At 43.7% G+C, this 16,339-nt stretch overlaps 2 protein-coding genes across 6 annotated transcripts in view; one reads left to right on the top strand and one right to left on the bottom strand.

The window, feature by feature from the left end:
• Positions 1–10,328, top strand: part of ca16b (carbonic anhydrase XVI b) — a 130,624-nt gene extending 120,296 nt beyond the window's left edge. Inside the window, exons 24-29 of the mRNA XM_076036966.1 lie at positions 748–824; positions 1,060–1,188; positions 1,577–1,723; positions 2,053–2,195; positions 3,065–3,200; positions 6,672–10,328. Of these exons, the coding sequence (XP_075893081.1) occupies positions 748–824; positions 1,060–1,188; positions 1,577–1,723; positions 2,053–2,195; positions 3,065–3,200; positions 6,672–6,818 (779 nt within the window). The 3' untranslated portion in view covers positions 6,819–10,328. The remainder of the gene's footprint in view (positions 1–747; positions 825–1,059; positions 1,189–1,576; positions 1,724–2,052; positions 2,196–3,064; positions 3,201–6,671) is intronic.
• A 2,723-nt stretch (positions 10,329–13,051) lies between these two features.
• cadpsb (Ca2+-dependent activator protein for secretion b) overlaps positions 13,052–16,339 on the bottom strand; it is a 70,213-nt gene continuing 66,925 nt past the window's right edge. For all 5 annotated transcript variants that reach the window (XM_076037204.1, XM_076037206.1, XM_076037205.1 and 2 more), the window contains 2 exons: positions 15,340–15,444; positions 13,052–14,452 (listed from right to left, as the gene is read on the bottom strand). In XM_076037204.1, the coding sequence (XP_075893319.1) occupies positions 14,276–14,452; positions 15,340–15,444 (282 nt within the window). In that variant the 3' untranslated portion in view covers positions 13,052–14,275. The remainder of the gene's footprint in view (positions 14,453–15,339; positions 15,445–16,339) is intronic.

The following is a 16,339-nucleotide window of genomic DNA, read 5'->3' on the forward strand; positions in this document are numbered from 1 at the left end:
TCTGGTGTGTGTGTGTGTGTGTGTGTGTGTGTGTGTGTGTGTGTGTGTGTGTGTGTGTGTACACATACATATATATTTATATATATATATATATATAAATGGATATATATGTAGATATATATGTATGTATATGTGTATGTATATATATATATATATATATATATATATATATATATATATATATATATATATATATATATGTATGTGTGTATATATATATATGTATGTGTGTATATATATATATGTATGTGTGTATATATATATATGTATGTGTGTATATATATATATATATGTATGTGTATATATATATATGTATGTGTGTATATATATATATGTATGTGTATATGTACATATGTGTATATATATGTATATATATATGTGTATATATATATATATATATATATACGTATTATCACTTGGAACAAATACTTGGTGATGCGGTGTCTCGCGGTTACGCTACATTGTCTTGCTTTTCGCCCACTGCATTATTATTTAACAGAATTCATATTTCAAAATTAGAATCTATTTCCATAATCCTATAAATTAATCTTTCAACGTGTTCCCTGCACCCTGACAGGGTGAGGAGAAGGAGGTTCTTGTTGCCATAGCAACAAGCAGGAGGGCGAGCGAGCGAGCGAGCGAGAGGGGGTTGGGGGGGGGGGGGGGGGGAGTAATGAATGTGCATGCGCTGGGCCCGGCGCTCCGGCTCCGGGATCTAACCTGTTAAATCTCTGTGCCCTTCCGCAGCGGAGCGAGCAAGGGTCGGCCTCACCACTCTGCCTGGAATGAAAGGAACAGATTACATTAATGCATCCTACATAATGGTACGGTGCGAGAGTCTGGCTCTGTGCCTAATTTGGAAAGAAACTTTGGCGGCGGCCCTGGCGGTCACTGACACGTTATTTATTTATTTATTTATTTGTTTGTTTGTTTGTTTGTAATTATGCCTTTATTTACCGTCCGTCCCAGACGATGATTAACGGCGTGTGTCAGTGTCTCTGAGCAGGTCGGCCGCCGCCGGGTCAGAAGGCTAACTGCTCACCTTTTGTCACCCCCCAGGGTTACTTCAGGAGTAATGAGTTCATCATTACCCAGCATCCTCTGCCCCACACCACCACCGACTTCTGGAGGATGATCTGGGACCATAATGCTCAAATTATCGTCATGTTGCCCGACAACCAGGGCCTTGTGAGTACCTGGAAGGGAGGGAAGGGAGGGGGGCCAGAAAAAATACCATAATGACATATAAATGAATAAACGCTTTGTGATACATCACAAAGCGTTTATTCATTTATATGTATGTGTGTGTGCATATATAAATATATATTTATATGGCAAACGGGTAAAACATAGTTACAACACACATACATGCATACACATACTGTATATGTACATACATATATCCTACATATATAGATAGATGTGTGTGTGTGTGTGTGTGTGTGTGTGTATATATATACATACACATATATATATATATATATATATATATATATATATATAATATATATATATATATAATTTCATTTCTTTATTTATTTCTTCTGCTCAGCCGTGCTGTTTGTTGTGTCCGCAGGCCGAGGATGAATTTGTTTACTGGCCGAGTCGGGAGGAGGCCATGAACTGCATCGCCTTCACCGTCACGCTCATTAGTAAGGACAGACTGTGCCTCTCCAACGAGGAGCAGATCATTATCCATGACTTCATCCTGGAGGCCACGCAGGTACCTGCAGCTCTGCTTCATCACGCGCCGCCACGCTGAATGATTGCTCCGCCGCCGAGCGCCACACCTCAGTCAACCTTGGCTATTTTTTTCTTTCTTTTTTTTTTACCCCTGCCCCACCCCCACCCCCCATTTGTTAATCCCTTAGCAGCGTTGCGTTCTCTCTCTGTTGTGTGACGTCGCACACTGCCTCCGAGTGACAACGCCCAACTCTTCTTGTGCCTGTGTGTGTGTGTGTGTGTGTGTGTGTGTGTGTGTGTGTGTGTGTGTGTGTGTGTGTGTGTGTGTGTGTGTGTGTGTGTGTGTGTGTGTGTGTGTGTGCTCGGCAGGACGACTACGTTCTGGAGGTGAGACATTTTCAGTGCCCTAAATGGCCCAACCTCGACGCTCCTCTCAGCAGCACCTTCGAGCTCATCAGCGTGATCAAAGAGGAGGCCATGACTCGCGACGGCCCCACCATTGTGCATGATGAGTACGTTTTTCTTCCCTCTGTGTTGCCTTTTCGTCTCACAGATTTGTGATTTCTGACACGTCCAGACTGTCGGGGGAAATATATATATATATATATATGGGTTGTTTTTTGTTTTTTGTTTTTTTGGATTAGGAGTCACAGGCAACAGAAACCCAGTGACTCTTAATCACATTTGATTTGTTCTTGTTTTGGAACAAAAAGCCACTCCATTGTGAGCATTTTGTTTTTCGTTAATAGCATCTCAGATGGAAAGTTTTTTTTTTAAATTCTTTCTTTATCGTGTGTGTCAATCTAGTAAAGAGCACCCAAAAAAAGCTGTAACAAAGAGGAGAAAATTCTAGAAGGTAATTGGACAATCTGTCAAATCAAAAGCAGCATGTCAGATTTCTTTATTTTTTTAATACTATTAATATAGTGAGGACAAACAGCTCGAGGCTTCCAGCGCGGCCAGACTGGCTCCGAAAGGCTTGAGAGCTTCGGAAAACTTTTAGTTTTAGAAAACTGTTGTTTCCACGGTGGCTAGTGAAGACTTTGGTGCTGTATTTTGTCATTTTCTATTTTTATTCTTGTATTAATGTAAAGTGGAGAGTGCGGAGAAACCGCTGCGGCCACCGCCATCTGATTAGCATCAGCTATGCTAGCAGTATGTCTTTGCTTTGGCCTTCTTCAGTTTCTTCTGTGGATGCTGCCCCCAGATTTGGTCACAGCTGAGAGGGATCGAAAGACCAACTGAAATCACTTGTTCTTGGGTCTTGACAAGTCGGATGATTTCTTGGCGATCCAGCTGCAACAACCTGATTGTTAGCTCATTGACTCGCGCTGCCATGGAGTCGGGATTGGAGCTGAAGAAGTGTAACGTTCCTCTGCAGGTACGGGGCGGTCTCTGCCGGAACATTCTGCGCCCTCACCACGCTGTCCCAGCAGCTGGAGAACGAAGGGGTGGTCGACATCTACCAGGTGGCCAAGATGATCAATCTCATGAGGCCCGGAGTCTTCACTGACATGGTGAGTTGTAATAATGAGCACAAGCGTGTTCAGCCCACTCTGAAGTTCCCCTCTACTCATATTAAAACTAGGGCTGTCGGCATTAACGCATTAATCTCGATTAGTTAATTACAATTTGTAACGCTTTAATTTTTTTAAATCGCGGGTTAAGGCCGTGTTCGTACCAGAACGGAGCCCGCTTCCTTTCGGCGCCCTTGTTAACCGATGGTGTCGTTCACACCAGACTCGAAGCGGCGCGCACCTCCCCGGTCGGCTAGCGCCCTGCAGCGACTGTTACGGCGTTTGGCCTATTTTGTGCGCGAGCCGCGAGCGAAGACACTCAAAGAAACACAAGAGAATCCGACTAATTCTCAAAATAAAATACCACGATTGACAAATGCGATCATATTTGTGTAGGTTATATTTGTCAGTGTCTAAACAGAGTGCAAGAGAGATGATAACAAACACACACACACACGAAAGAGAGCAACAGAGTGCGCTGGCTTCAGGGCGGGAGTGTGAGCAGGAGGGCTGCGGCTCGTGTGCAATTTTTCCTGGCTGTGTCCGGTGTGAACCATGCGTAAGACCCGTAGTTGGCCCCTCTGCCCAATTTCTGCTAAGAAATACCTAACATTATGGGGTTAAAACTGCCTTGAAATGCTAAATAATTAATCGCTATTAACTACGAAAATTCTGCGATTAATCGCGATAAAAAAAAAAAAGAATCGTTTGACAGCCCTAATTACAACATATTAAAACTATCCTCGTATTCTGTGGTTGGTTTTTGATGATGTTGCTTATTACGCAGCTGCGAGCCCTTTATGAGTGACCGGGATTGATAGGATCAGGAACAGGTACATCAGGGGAACAAGACATGTTCAATGTCTTGGGGATATGAGCCAGAGAGGCTGAGGTGGTTTGGAAGTGTTCAGAGGAGGGAATATGTCGATAGAAGGCTCCTGAGGCTGGAACCACCAGGCAGGAGGTCTAGAGGAAGAGCTCGGAGGAGATTGATGGATGTGATGAAAGAGGACGTGAAGTTAGTCGGCGTGAGCGAGGAGGATGGAGAGGGAGCGGGCGAGATGGGGGCTGATGATTGGCTGTGGCCACCACTGAAGGAAACAGCCCGGAGGAGAGGAGGAAGAGGAGGAGGAGGGGACATTCAGCAGCCCATTCACTCATGTTATTCCGCTGCAAAGACTGAAACACATGAAAGTGGGTCCAATTGTGTCGCAGATGCCGAATTTATGAATAGGCGGTTAATTTTAGCACCCATTTATCGCGCAGATTATTTGATGCCAACTTGCTTTTCTTGTTTTTAAGACGAAGCAGAGCCACGATGCTAACGCTGCTGCTATTTAGTGAGCGCTGATGAAGAAAGGCCTTCCGAGTGGCTCCTCCACTGTGTTCTCCTTTCATGCCGGAGACACTAAGCAGCAGCAGCAGCAGCAGCAGCAGCGTGTTCAGATGTCTCCTCCCTCTCCTGCACACCGTCAGCCTTATACGTTTATATATGTATTTTCTTTTCTCTCCTGTTTTTTTTTTTTTTTTTTTTTTTTTTAATTCCGCCAACTCCCGATTCAAGTGCTGCGGGTTCTTTAGTCGCAGGCAAATGTTCCACTGCCTTCTCACGTCGCCCGGGTACTTTGCCTCACCGCCATTTGCGGCTCGGCAGGTGGTAGGTTTTTTGGCTGCAGGCACTTGTCAAATGGAAGTCAGGGAGATTTGTTCAGCCCTTATCTTAAAGTAATAGTGTGGGACGTGAGGCCGAGGCAGAGTGCTTGAAGAGGTTTCAGAGAGAGCTGCAGCGAGTTGGCTGCTCGCTCGCTCGCTCGCTCGCCCGCCATGTAAAAAAAGCTCTCTTTTGCGTCACTCATTTAGAGGCTGAATTCAAAAAAAGAAAAAAAAAAAATCTGCTGATGATGAATTCAGAGTCCCGATGAAAGAAACATCTCGGTCTTTTTTACGGCTTTTGCGTTTTTGCCGTGCAGCAAAGTCGCACTGCAATAATTAGACACTATTGCTATTTGTAATTAGAGGTAATTAGCGATGGGATGTCTGGCTCGCGCGAGTCAGTCGCATCGTTTCCTGGCTGGGCTCGCCAAGACCAGCTGACTCCAGAAAAAAGCAGCTCCTCGCTCCGCCACCTCTGACTTTTACCATTCAGACAAATTAGCTGTGTTTAAATCTTAATACTAGTATTTCGGGGCGTGCGGTGTAATTAGATTAATTTGGAAATTCATTACAATTAGCGCAAACCTTGCAATTTGAATGCCGCCATTTTTACACAGCGTAGTGTCAAACTACGGGAGGGTGGCTGTGTTTTCAGTGCCACTCTCTGATTCCCGGGTGAAACCAGCTGGAAATTGGGTGCAAAAATGCAAACATTTGCAAAAGTATTCATATTCGGTACTTAAGTAAAAGTGCGGACACTAATCCTGGTTGATCAGTGCGTTGATTGGTTTTTAGCTTGATCCTCGCCTGCCTGCTCGTGTGATTGATGATGAGAGTAACATTCAATCACAGCCAGCGTGCGGCTCCAAGAGGTTCACCCCATCACTCCGCACGTAATCGTTTATTTATTTACACATAGAAGGGAAAAAAAAAAAAAGAAGCCTCTCTGCCGGCAGACGCTCCCCTGTTTGCAACCCGAAGATAAAATAAAGACGCCTTTAGCGCGGATTTGCCCGCGTCGCCGTCGCAGCGGCGTACTGCATCTCCCGTTTAATCCATTTACTGCTCACCCTCGCGTCGGCCCGGAGACTCCCGGGACGTTTTCTTAATCTCATAACCGCCCTGGAAGTTCACAAAGGGAACAGAATCCCCACCGGGGGGAGAGGCGACGCGGCGCTCCGGTCCAAAGGACTCGGCCCAGGTTGGCTGGAAAACAAGCGACGCGATCAGCAGCAGGGCGTCTCTGGACCCCTTTGCAAGCAGAGCCACGTGGCCACTTGCGCTAGCGCTGCTCCCAGTGTTCTCCGTGGCCCATTAGAAAAATATCCTGGCGGGTCGTTAAAAAAAAAAAATGAGGGGGCAGTCAGTTTTTTGGACCCGGGGTGATCTGGGCACTCAGAAACTCTCCCCTACTGTGACATTCAGGCCGTTCTTCGCCCGCTCATCAGCATTCACCCCCACCTGCTCCGCACACCTGGCACTCACGTGGCCGCTTGACATTGACATTGAGCGCGCATAGGGAGACTCGCTTGCATACAGAGGATGCTAGGAAGTAATTAGACCCGAACACTGCAAAGAAGAGAGCTGAGAAATATTTGAGCGTCACTTCTCTGTCTCTCTCTTTTTTATAGCAGGCAAAGGGGGGGGGGGAAGGTTTTGTTAATTGGAACCTTTGGAGACTGCGAGAGGAATCTGACGCTGCGATTGTGATTAGGACGTATTAATGGTGCAACACTAATGAAGGCGATGTGATGGGAGCCCTGCTGATCGCGTGCTTGTGTGTGTGTGTGTGTGTGCTTGTGTGTGTGCTGTGTGCAGGAGCAGTACCAGTACCTTTACAAAGCCATGCTCAGCCTGGTGGGGAACACAGAGTGCGGCCTGAGCCCCCTGCACATGGACACTAATGGGCTGGTGGTGACGGCGGACGAGTCGGACCCCGCTGAGAGCATGGAGTCACTCGTCTGAGGACATTGCTGCAGGCACTTAATTTGTAAAGAGAAAAGAAAAAAAAATACTTTTCTGAGGCCTTTTTTGCCAGACTATTGATTAAACGAATAACCTTATTACTTTTTTATACTGATACAGGTTGTTTTTTTTTTTTTTTCTTTCGTTTTTTTTCTTTTTCGTTTTTGTCATTTATTTCTCGTCTCTCAATGTTATCCTGCTGAGCATTTGCACCTGTTTTTAAGTTGACATACGGAAGGAAAAGAAAAGAAAAAAAAGACGACGACAAACAAGCAGCTCTGTCCAGTTTTGCACTATACTATCAGTGTTACTGCCTAAAATCCCAGTGAGTGATACAAAAAAAAGAAGAAAAAATGTGTCAGAGCGGACGCCTCACCACGGCTCGGCGGCGCCACGCGGCTGACACCTTCGGAACCGCCGACGGGAAAGCATGAAGGAGTGGGCGGAGCCACGGCCGACGGCCTCGGCTGAAACGTCATTTTTTTTTTTTTGGAGATTTTTTTTTTTTTCTCTCTCTTCACGAGCGTATCCCAGCATGCATCGCGTTACTTTTTGCCGCCTCGATCAAACTGTTTGTCGAGGCGCCACTCCACACGGAGGGAAGCTCCTTATAACATTTTAAGAGACTCGTACCTGCCTAATATTCATATATTGTCCAAATATCTCACTGTTGTCTTGTATTATGTACTTTTGGCTTATTTCCCTAAAATGTGTTAGAGGATCAAATGTGAACATTTAAAAGCTTTTTACAGGGATTTCTATTGTTCTTTTTTTTCATGTTTGTTTTTTATTTTGCAGCTCTTCATGAATAACCTTGAAAAGATCATTTTTTTAAAAAAGAAAAGCGAAGAAAAAAAAACAACCCCCCCCCCACCCCACCCTCCCCCCGCTTATCAACCTCAACCATTAAAGCTCAGCTCTTCACAAATGTAAAAGGGTATCCGTGTCAATGCAGTAACAGTGTCTACAAAAAATATTCACCCTGCACAAAACGTCCAAGTTTTTTTTTTCCGAATCGCGTCTTAAGTTGCTGTTGGATGTCATTGGGTTTTTGTAATTTCACGCCCGCCACAGGAGGGACACAGAACGACATTCTTCAATGAACGACCTGTTAACAGAAAGCTCAGCATTAATTGCACAAGTGTTCACCCTCGCTAGCGTGTTTGCTTGGCGCCAGAAGAAAGGCGCTGTTGAATCCGAAGTTTAACGAAGGACTGTGAATACTGAAGTGCCGCGAACTCCGGACACGAGACTCAGGCTGCAGGATGTCGTCACGCATTTTCCACATCTTTTATCTTTTTCATGCTTGGCACCAGGGCAGCAGCCTCGGACAAATCAATCATCAGCAACAACAACAACAACAACAGAAAAAAAATCCAATTTATCCTTCGGTAAAACCGCCATCTCGTTTACAGCCTCGGTTTTGGCTTCCAGTGCCCTTTGTGACATCACGAGGGGCTTGCTCGCGTGTTTCTTGGGAGGAGGACTCGTCTCACCTCTTGATCTCTCGACAGGGTAAAGCCACAAACTGGTAGAAAACTTGAATCCTTGGCAGCATCATTTGACATCACTTAAGGGCCACGCACACACAGGAACACATTCTATTCTCGGTCACCCAGATCAGAACACCTAAACCTATTTTATTATTTTTATTTATGTTTGAAGTCGCTCAGATGGCTGCTGCTGCTGCTGCTGCTGCTGCTGCTGCTGCTGCTGCTGATTCATCCAAACCAACTTTTTAGTGTTTATTCTTTATTTTTTTCAATCTTCAGCCCAGACCATTCATCAAACCGCTCGCTTCTCCCCCCCCCCGCAACCCCCCCACCGCTCCTGTTGACGCTCAGATTCAAGGATGATTTCAGCCCCGCCCGCCGCTTTGAAGTCTCAGTAATTCTTTTGGAATATCCCTCCAGTGCCTTACATCCTGTCCATCTTTCCGGTCGAGCCGTCAACTGTTAGAAGTTTTCAAATCGTTTGAACTAGATTGGTCCGCGACAACTGCCATTCCGCTCCCCTTCCGTCAGCAGCCGCCACCATCGTCTCACAGTCGAGGGATGAATAATTGTGCAATTAATGCTTGTCCGTTTGTTTGTTTCTTCAACCGCGAAACCATGTGATCAGAGTATAAGATGCTAATGACACCTACTGTGGTTCCAAGTTGTAAATAAGTAAAGACTTAAAAAAAAAGAAAAAGAAAACTACATATGAGGTGAATGTTTTCTATAGGCACTTTAGTTTCCTTTGAGGGTGGGGTGGGGTCGGGGAGGGTCGACGCTTTATTTGTGACCAAAGATGTGTTTCTATTTTGCGACATGTGAGTGGTTTCGTCCTGAGATGTATTTAATCAACGAGACTTTTAAGAATTGAACTAGTTGAATCTTGCAGTGCAGATCTCCAGTGTCCACGGTGTGATTATCATAACTGCTCGGCGTGTTCCCGCTCTCAGGATCACACACACACAGACGTGTACACACACACACACACACACACACACACACACACACACACATCATAATCTGAGTTGGATGAGGCTCTCCTCTAATAACACGCCGCGAAAAGACGCTGAAGATGCTCTGACTGTATAAAAAAAAAAAAAGGAAAAACAGACGTGTTTATTTTCCTGTTTTTGTTTTTCCTTTGGATTATTGGGGCTGATATTCTCCTCCCAGGTTTCTTTGTGACTGGATTTTTCCCTACCCTGAGAATTCCCCTCTTACCTTCCTCTCTGCCTCATCGCCTGTATGATGATGAAAACTTTCCTGTGAACAGCGGCTCCTCCGTCGGAGGGGAGCCGGCTGGCTTCAGTGAGAACTCTCCAATATTTGGAGAACAGCCTAGATTGTTGCTCATAAAGCTCCTCCGCCGCCGCCGCCGCCGCAACTCCTCTTTCCTTTCTGACCGAGAGCCGCCGCCATCTTCTTCTTCTCCTTCTGTTGGTTATTTCTGATGCTCACTGAAAACACCAGTGCTGTGGCTCCACACCTTCACCCACAAAGACCGATCTCTCTCTCTCTCTCTCTCGCTCTCTCTCTCTCTCTCTCTCTCTCTCTCTCTCTCTCTCTCTCTCTCTCTCTCGTCCTCTCCGTGATCACAAAAGTTTCTATTTTCATACAGATATTTGGTTTGTACAGTGGCCCTGGAACAGATTGTACTTTTGTGTGTGGGTAAGGGGGTGGGGTTGGGGGGTGGGGTTGGGGGCAGGGGCACCATCTTAAATTCCCATCATGCTCTCTGAGGTCCAGATATTCCTGACGTGTGTTCAGTGGTGCAGAGATCTAGTATGTTCATCTCTGCTCCCGGCAGCCAGGTTGGCAGTTTGCTCTGTTTTCTTTCTTCTATTACAGAAAAAAATAATAATGGTTTTTCGTCCATCATATCACATTAATGTGATAGTGTCATTGCCATATATTTCTATGATGCTGTCATATACCATATTATAGTGTACTAGTGTCATTTAATAGATGCAGTGTATTGCTATACATTATTAAATAAAGTTTGTTTTTGGGTGCACAGCATCCTTGTGTTACATGAACCACCTGCCGTGCTTCTGCCACACTGATCGAAGTCCCTCCTCCTCTTGGTTCCCTTTACAGAGTATTGAAGGCATTTGCTTTCGCCAAATAAAACACTGATCAAATGTTTAAGTTTATAAATAAACACCCAGTCGCGTGTAATATGCAGTCAAATATTTAATAAAAAAAAAAAAAATCGCCCCCCAAAAAATTCACACAATTTATTCACAGTTCAGAGCCAGTAGCAAGTAGTACTTGCCCAGCAATATAACAGTTTCTTATACTCCCCCAAACGCACACTAAAATTGTATTTATGGCCAAACTGGAAGTTTTCACCATTTACGGCTCACCCCAGTGTCGACAGCATCCCCAGCCGGCTGTTTGTTCCCGTGCCTCGCTGACCAGGCTTTTAGCTTGAAAACATGGTGTTAACATCAGCGTTTCCAGACAAATTGGACTGCCCACTGTTCACAGCACTTGGATGACGGCGCACACGCAATGTGGAGCATGTTGTGTTATTGATGTGCTGTGAGGGTATTGGCAGTGGCAGAGTTCTCTCCGTCTTTGAAAGTCAAGAAAGTGAAAATGCCTCCATGGAGCCTGGGTGGACATCAGGGGTGAGTGGCCAGTGGAGTGGTGCACTTTCAATCTTGGGTAAATTATCCCTTTGATTTTAACATATGTATGTTAAATATATAAATGTACACACCAGAAGGCGCAATTGGCAGGAGATCTTAGATTGTACAACTTCACTCTGAAAGATAATGCAGATAAACTGCCTGTGCGATACGGAAAACAGTTGGATTCATTTTTCCACTCACCTCATTGCTAAAACTCAGATGCTCCCAACAGTTGAGCCTCACTTGTTTTTTGATGCAGCTGGTTTCCAATCTATCCAGGCCCACTGTTACCAAGATATTTCCGTTTGTCTGAATGCTACATGTGAAATATCTCTGGCGGAATTGTAAAACATCGAGTGTGTGTGGGTTGAGTTGACTGAAAGATTTTGATGTTTCGCTGAAGTGGAAAAAAAGAAACAGACGTAATTGGCATAGGGGCTTTTGCTACTAAGTGAAGGTTGTTTGTGAACTCCACCTTTAAAGATGAAGGTATCTTTACCTCTCTAAATATATCTGTGATGGATAAGCACCAAGATGAAAGTCTTGACCCTCTCTTTCTTCATTATGCCAGTAATTAGCATGCATTGCACGGGTAAGCCGTAAGGAAAGAGTGGAGCACAGCGTGTGGCACTGCACCACTCGGGTTGTGTAGGGTCGTATTTCCCAGAACACTTCAGAATAGCCAGGAATTATTCACAGAGAAAATGTCTTTCTTTAAGTTTTGAATGCAAATTTGTAATGCTGAAGGTATGAAAGACTTTTACAGAGAGCTTGTGGCTAACTGTTCAAATGATATCATTATTATTATATGCTAATAATCTAATTATTATTTAATCATTGTTATTAAATAAAATCTATAATGATATATCATGTGATTGCCTGCCAGTGAAAAGCATTGTTCATTGTGTTGTGTGTGTGTGTGTGTGTGTGTGTGTGTGTGTGTGTGTGTGTGTGTGTGTGTGTGTGTGTGTGTGATGCGCCGGTTTGCACAATTTATCAAGGTGATTTGCTCCATAAGCTAGCCTAGAGTGAGGCTCCGGGTCAGACAGACTGACAGCCCAGCTGTGGAAGACAGACTACTGCTGCATGAAAAGCCTTTCTAGTAAGAAAATATAGTGCAGTGCACATTAAGTATGGCTTTACAGCTATACAGAAAAAAAATAGCCATGATTGTCAACATGTTAGTTAATAGCGTTCTTGTTCTTAAAAAATGTAACAATTATTGAATAGCAACTAAGTAGTAGTTATACAATATAAGCTAGAGGAAAGAAGATGTGAGGCCATCAGGATAAACGGTTCAGTGAGGGGGAACGTGGCTTTTAAAGGTGTCAAACAGTGCAATTGAAATACTGCATTTGTCGTTAATAAATTGTGGAAAACACAAACAAATTCTAAAATATCCGAACATGAATGCATTTATGATCATATACTTGTCTTAGTTTGGTAAATATTTAAGCATATGACTCACTCTAATCTATGAATTCATGGTTCTTGTACCTGCAGTACCACAGTAATATAGCAACAACTAAGGCAGAGAAGAACACCAACTGTAGATTTGCTCACTATTTTAGTCTTAACACAATTGAATCAGGCTCATCTTTGTGCCGCAGAGCCGTTCTAAAAGCAAGTCAGTGCGATCGCTGGGCGGTTTCAGAGAGTTCCAGCCATCTGTAAATGCAATAGAAATGATTGAGAATGACAAATCAAAACAGCACAAAATGTTTCAGGCGAACTGAGCCAAATGATCGGGCTCACCGCTAGGAACTGGATCGTCATCGTATGTTTGAAAGGGAAGTGAATGAAATCCAGAGGCGCTCACCTGGCTGTTGCGACGACACCCCCTGGCCCCTTGTGACATCAAAGAAGGCCGACTGAAGGATGGACTTTTCCCCATTTGAAAATATTGTTGATATTAATCTTGCATAACATTGAGCGCATAACTCAGGTTTTTTTTTTTTTTTTTCTGACTGGAGCTATTTGCAGTTGTTCGTGTTCCAACTTGATGATTGTGACAGTGACGTTCACCATGGGCTGATTTATGCACGAGGCCCTGGTCCCTTGTGTCGCCAGATGCGTAAGCCAGGAAGCATGACAAGGGATGCACATGTACAGTAATTTTTATTTCCAGGCCACAGCTCTTGCATATTACAACTGTTGGCTCTCATAAGGCAAAAGCAAGAATGAATCCACCAGCTAATTCACACAGAAAACAGAAAGCGTTTGGGGAGGGTGGGAACCCACAGGCATGCAGCGATGGCTCAGAATGCAATGTACAGCAATTTATATTTATATATATATTTATATAATATATACAAAAACACCAGTGAGACCCAAACAAATGCCAGACATCTCATTCTACACAATTACAGAACAAAGACAGACCAACTTTTTTTTCTTTAATAAAAAAAATTATTTTTGCTCTTTTCTCTGTAAAAGTGCAACTCAATTAAAATAGAACCTGTTTCAAAGCCTTTTAACGTTGAAATAAAAATAGAATCTCCCAAGTTATCAAAATGGAGCTATGAGAATATTGCATCTCTAGAATATTCACTCGTTTGAGTTCAAGGTTCCCGTTGAATCATGTCTAATTGGTAATTGAGAGAAGATCACATAGCATCGACACATGATAGGAATGCAGGTCTAGACTTACTGTAGATGTTGGTAACAGTGAGCAGGCGACAGTGTTTCTGTAACAGCCGTAAACAAATACAGAGGGTTTCTTTTTTTTTTTTGTTTTGTTTTGTATTTTTTTTTTCTCCTCGGTTTCGAAGCAGTTGGCATTCACTTAAAAAGAGACAAGACAAAGAAAAAGGGTCCACACACTCATCATCACAACAATGTACCATTAATGAATGTAGAATACGACAAAGAAGCGCCATATAGGTTTTGCATTGGACAGGGACACACCTATTAACCTCACTCAACATCGTCAAACAAATGGTTTTTCTCCATATTGCTTAGTAACACATAGAAATGAATTTAGAAATGAATGAATCGAAGATAGGTGCTATCTTTATCATGACACAGCTAGACTGCCAATTGTGGTTATTTTTTTTAAACATTTTTATTCTTGAGTTTCCTCAGTATAGTTACTATTTCTTCTTCTTCTTCTTTTTTTTTTCTCAATAGTTTATAGTTCCTTCATAGGCATTTCGAGCTGACAAAGAGGTCCTAGAGTGGCTATCTGAGTTGGTACATGCATCGGTAACCAGGCTAAAGTCAAAAGTGTGAACGGGAACAGGGTTTGGGCGTGTCGGGGGGGTCGGGGGAGGAGGAGATGGGGATTAAGGGAGGAGGGTCGGCCGGGGTCGACGGTGTTCGGGCTCTAGTCGTCGTCTTCGTCCTCCTCGTCGCTGTCTTTCATGGAGATGCCCTGCATGCCTCCTTCCCTCACCGAGGCCGTGGCCTCCTCCAACGTCAGCCTGTTGCGCACCGTGTCGTACATCTTGCTGTTGAGGGTGGAGTCGAGGACGCCCTGCAGGCGGAAGTCCCGGTACTTTTTCTGCAGGGCGTAACAACAAGTGTCACACCGTCATCGTCATCTTCATCATCATCATCATCATCGTCATCGTCATCTGTTTGTATTTTTCTTCTTTAACAGACACACAAATATTTTAGGTTTCCACTGGTTCGCTTGGTGTCAGCTTGGGTACGTTAGCACCCGTTTCCAAGGGTTACCATTTTTGGTACCCGCTTCCTTGGGGTTCCAAGCAGGCTGACCAGGGACCATAGAGGTGACGTAGCACAGAGCATGGCACTGATGTTTATATTGATATTTGTATATTTCTTCTTAACATCCTGTGCTTAGTTTCTCTGTTCTCTAGGCTAATCTGGGACCGGAGTACTAATTTTGCACTGTTGAGAAATGGTATGACAAATAAAGTTCCTTTTGAATCCTTGATTGGGCAAGTTTTTTGACAAAAGCCGAGCCGGAGTCTTTCACATACCATACATACCAAACCAATGCCCGAGTGTGGATTTTTACATTTTCACATATTAAAAATCTGAAATGCTGAAATGAAAGTTTACCATGGACAAACATAGAGCTGCAGACATTTTCGTTCTCGGTGGCCAATAAAGAAGTTCAAAGAAAGCTGGACGGATGGAGCGACACGCAATAAAAAAAGGATGTCTTCATACCTTTACATGTTTTGACATAAAGATACGATGAAAAGGTCCGTCTTCCTCAGAAGGTCACACAGGTGACCTTCTGAGGAAGACGGAACTTTACTTTGAAACATTTAAAGAACATCTAAATATTTGTGTCTGTTACAGACTAAAAATACAATCACATTTATTAAGTGAAGACACAATGAATCCCATTCAGTCATTGTCATCATCATCATCATCATCATCATCATTCTATGATCTGGTCCACAGTTGTGTTACCTTTGTGATCCTGATGAGGATTTTGAGCTGGTAGACGTGGAGCTGCTGATCCATGCGTTCGGTGAGCCAAGTCCCCAGCAAATTCATGGTGGCAGTGTACCATTGCTGAAACACAGAGGCACAACACCCTCCAGCAAAACACACACTCGCACACATACTCAAGACACAGCGACATCTAAGACTAAGCCCTTAGGACACGGACAAGGCACAGCCCCAACACGCACCGCGTGTGACAAGAACATTGACAGTCAAGCACCCCCACGTGTGTATTCAAGCATTTCTTTAAAGAAGATTTCAAGCTGCTTAAATACCTGGGCGGCTACATTTCTACTGACCCAAGTTCCCAGGGTGAAAAAAAATCAAATAAAAGATAAATAAAGAAACGAACACACAGCCACTGGTGAAGGTGTGTAGGTCTGACCACCTTCTTAGGACTCTTGCATTTCAGGATCTATCAACAAAATCAACATCAATGCAAGTGATCGGGCGTTGTCACGTTTGGGTCAAAGTAGTATTCAAAGTAAATCTTACAGGCCGGAAACGTATTTCAAGCTCTAAAACGTGCACTTGTACTAGAAGATTCTCTTTTTTATTATCATGCATTGCTCATTTTTGTATTGAGCTCGCAATAGCCCACTATTGTTTTTTTGTTTTTGGTTGTTAACGTACAGTCAGGTGGGATGTTAAACAAAATCTCAAGCTACCACAGCCAGGGAGGTAGCTTGAATCCATTGAGCTTAGCTTAGCTTAGCGTCATGGATGTAAAAGTACGAGCTTGTCTTGCTTTATATCGATATGAATCTATCGACATCGCAAAAGCTCAAAAATAGTTGATTCCCCCTTTTATCTACATTTCCTCACATTGTTAAAACAAAAAAAAAAAAAAAAAACAACTAATTTCTAAAGCTTCACTCTTCTTAGTCACAGTGACGTATGCTTAGCCATGTTTCAAAGCTAGCCGCTCCTAGCTAACCTAAGCTATGTAAATGATCTCGCAGCT

Source organism: Nelusetta ayraudi, unplaced genomic scaffold (assembly GCF_046127955.1).
Source record: "Nelusetta ayraudi isolate G7.1 ecotype Tasmania unplaced genomic scaffold, CSIRO-AGI_Nayr_v1 ptg000050l, whole genome shotgun sequence".
NCBI classification, from domain to species: Eukaryota; Metazoa; Chordata; class Actinopteri; order Tetraodontiformes; family Monacanthidae; genus Nelusetta; species Nelusetta ayraudi.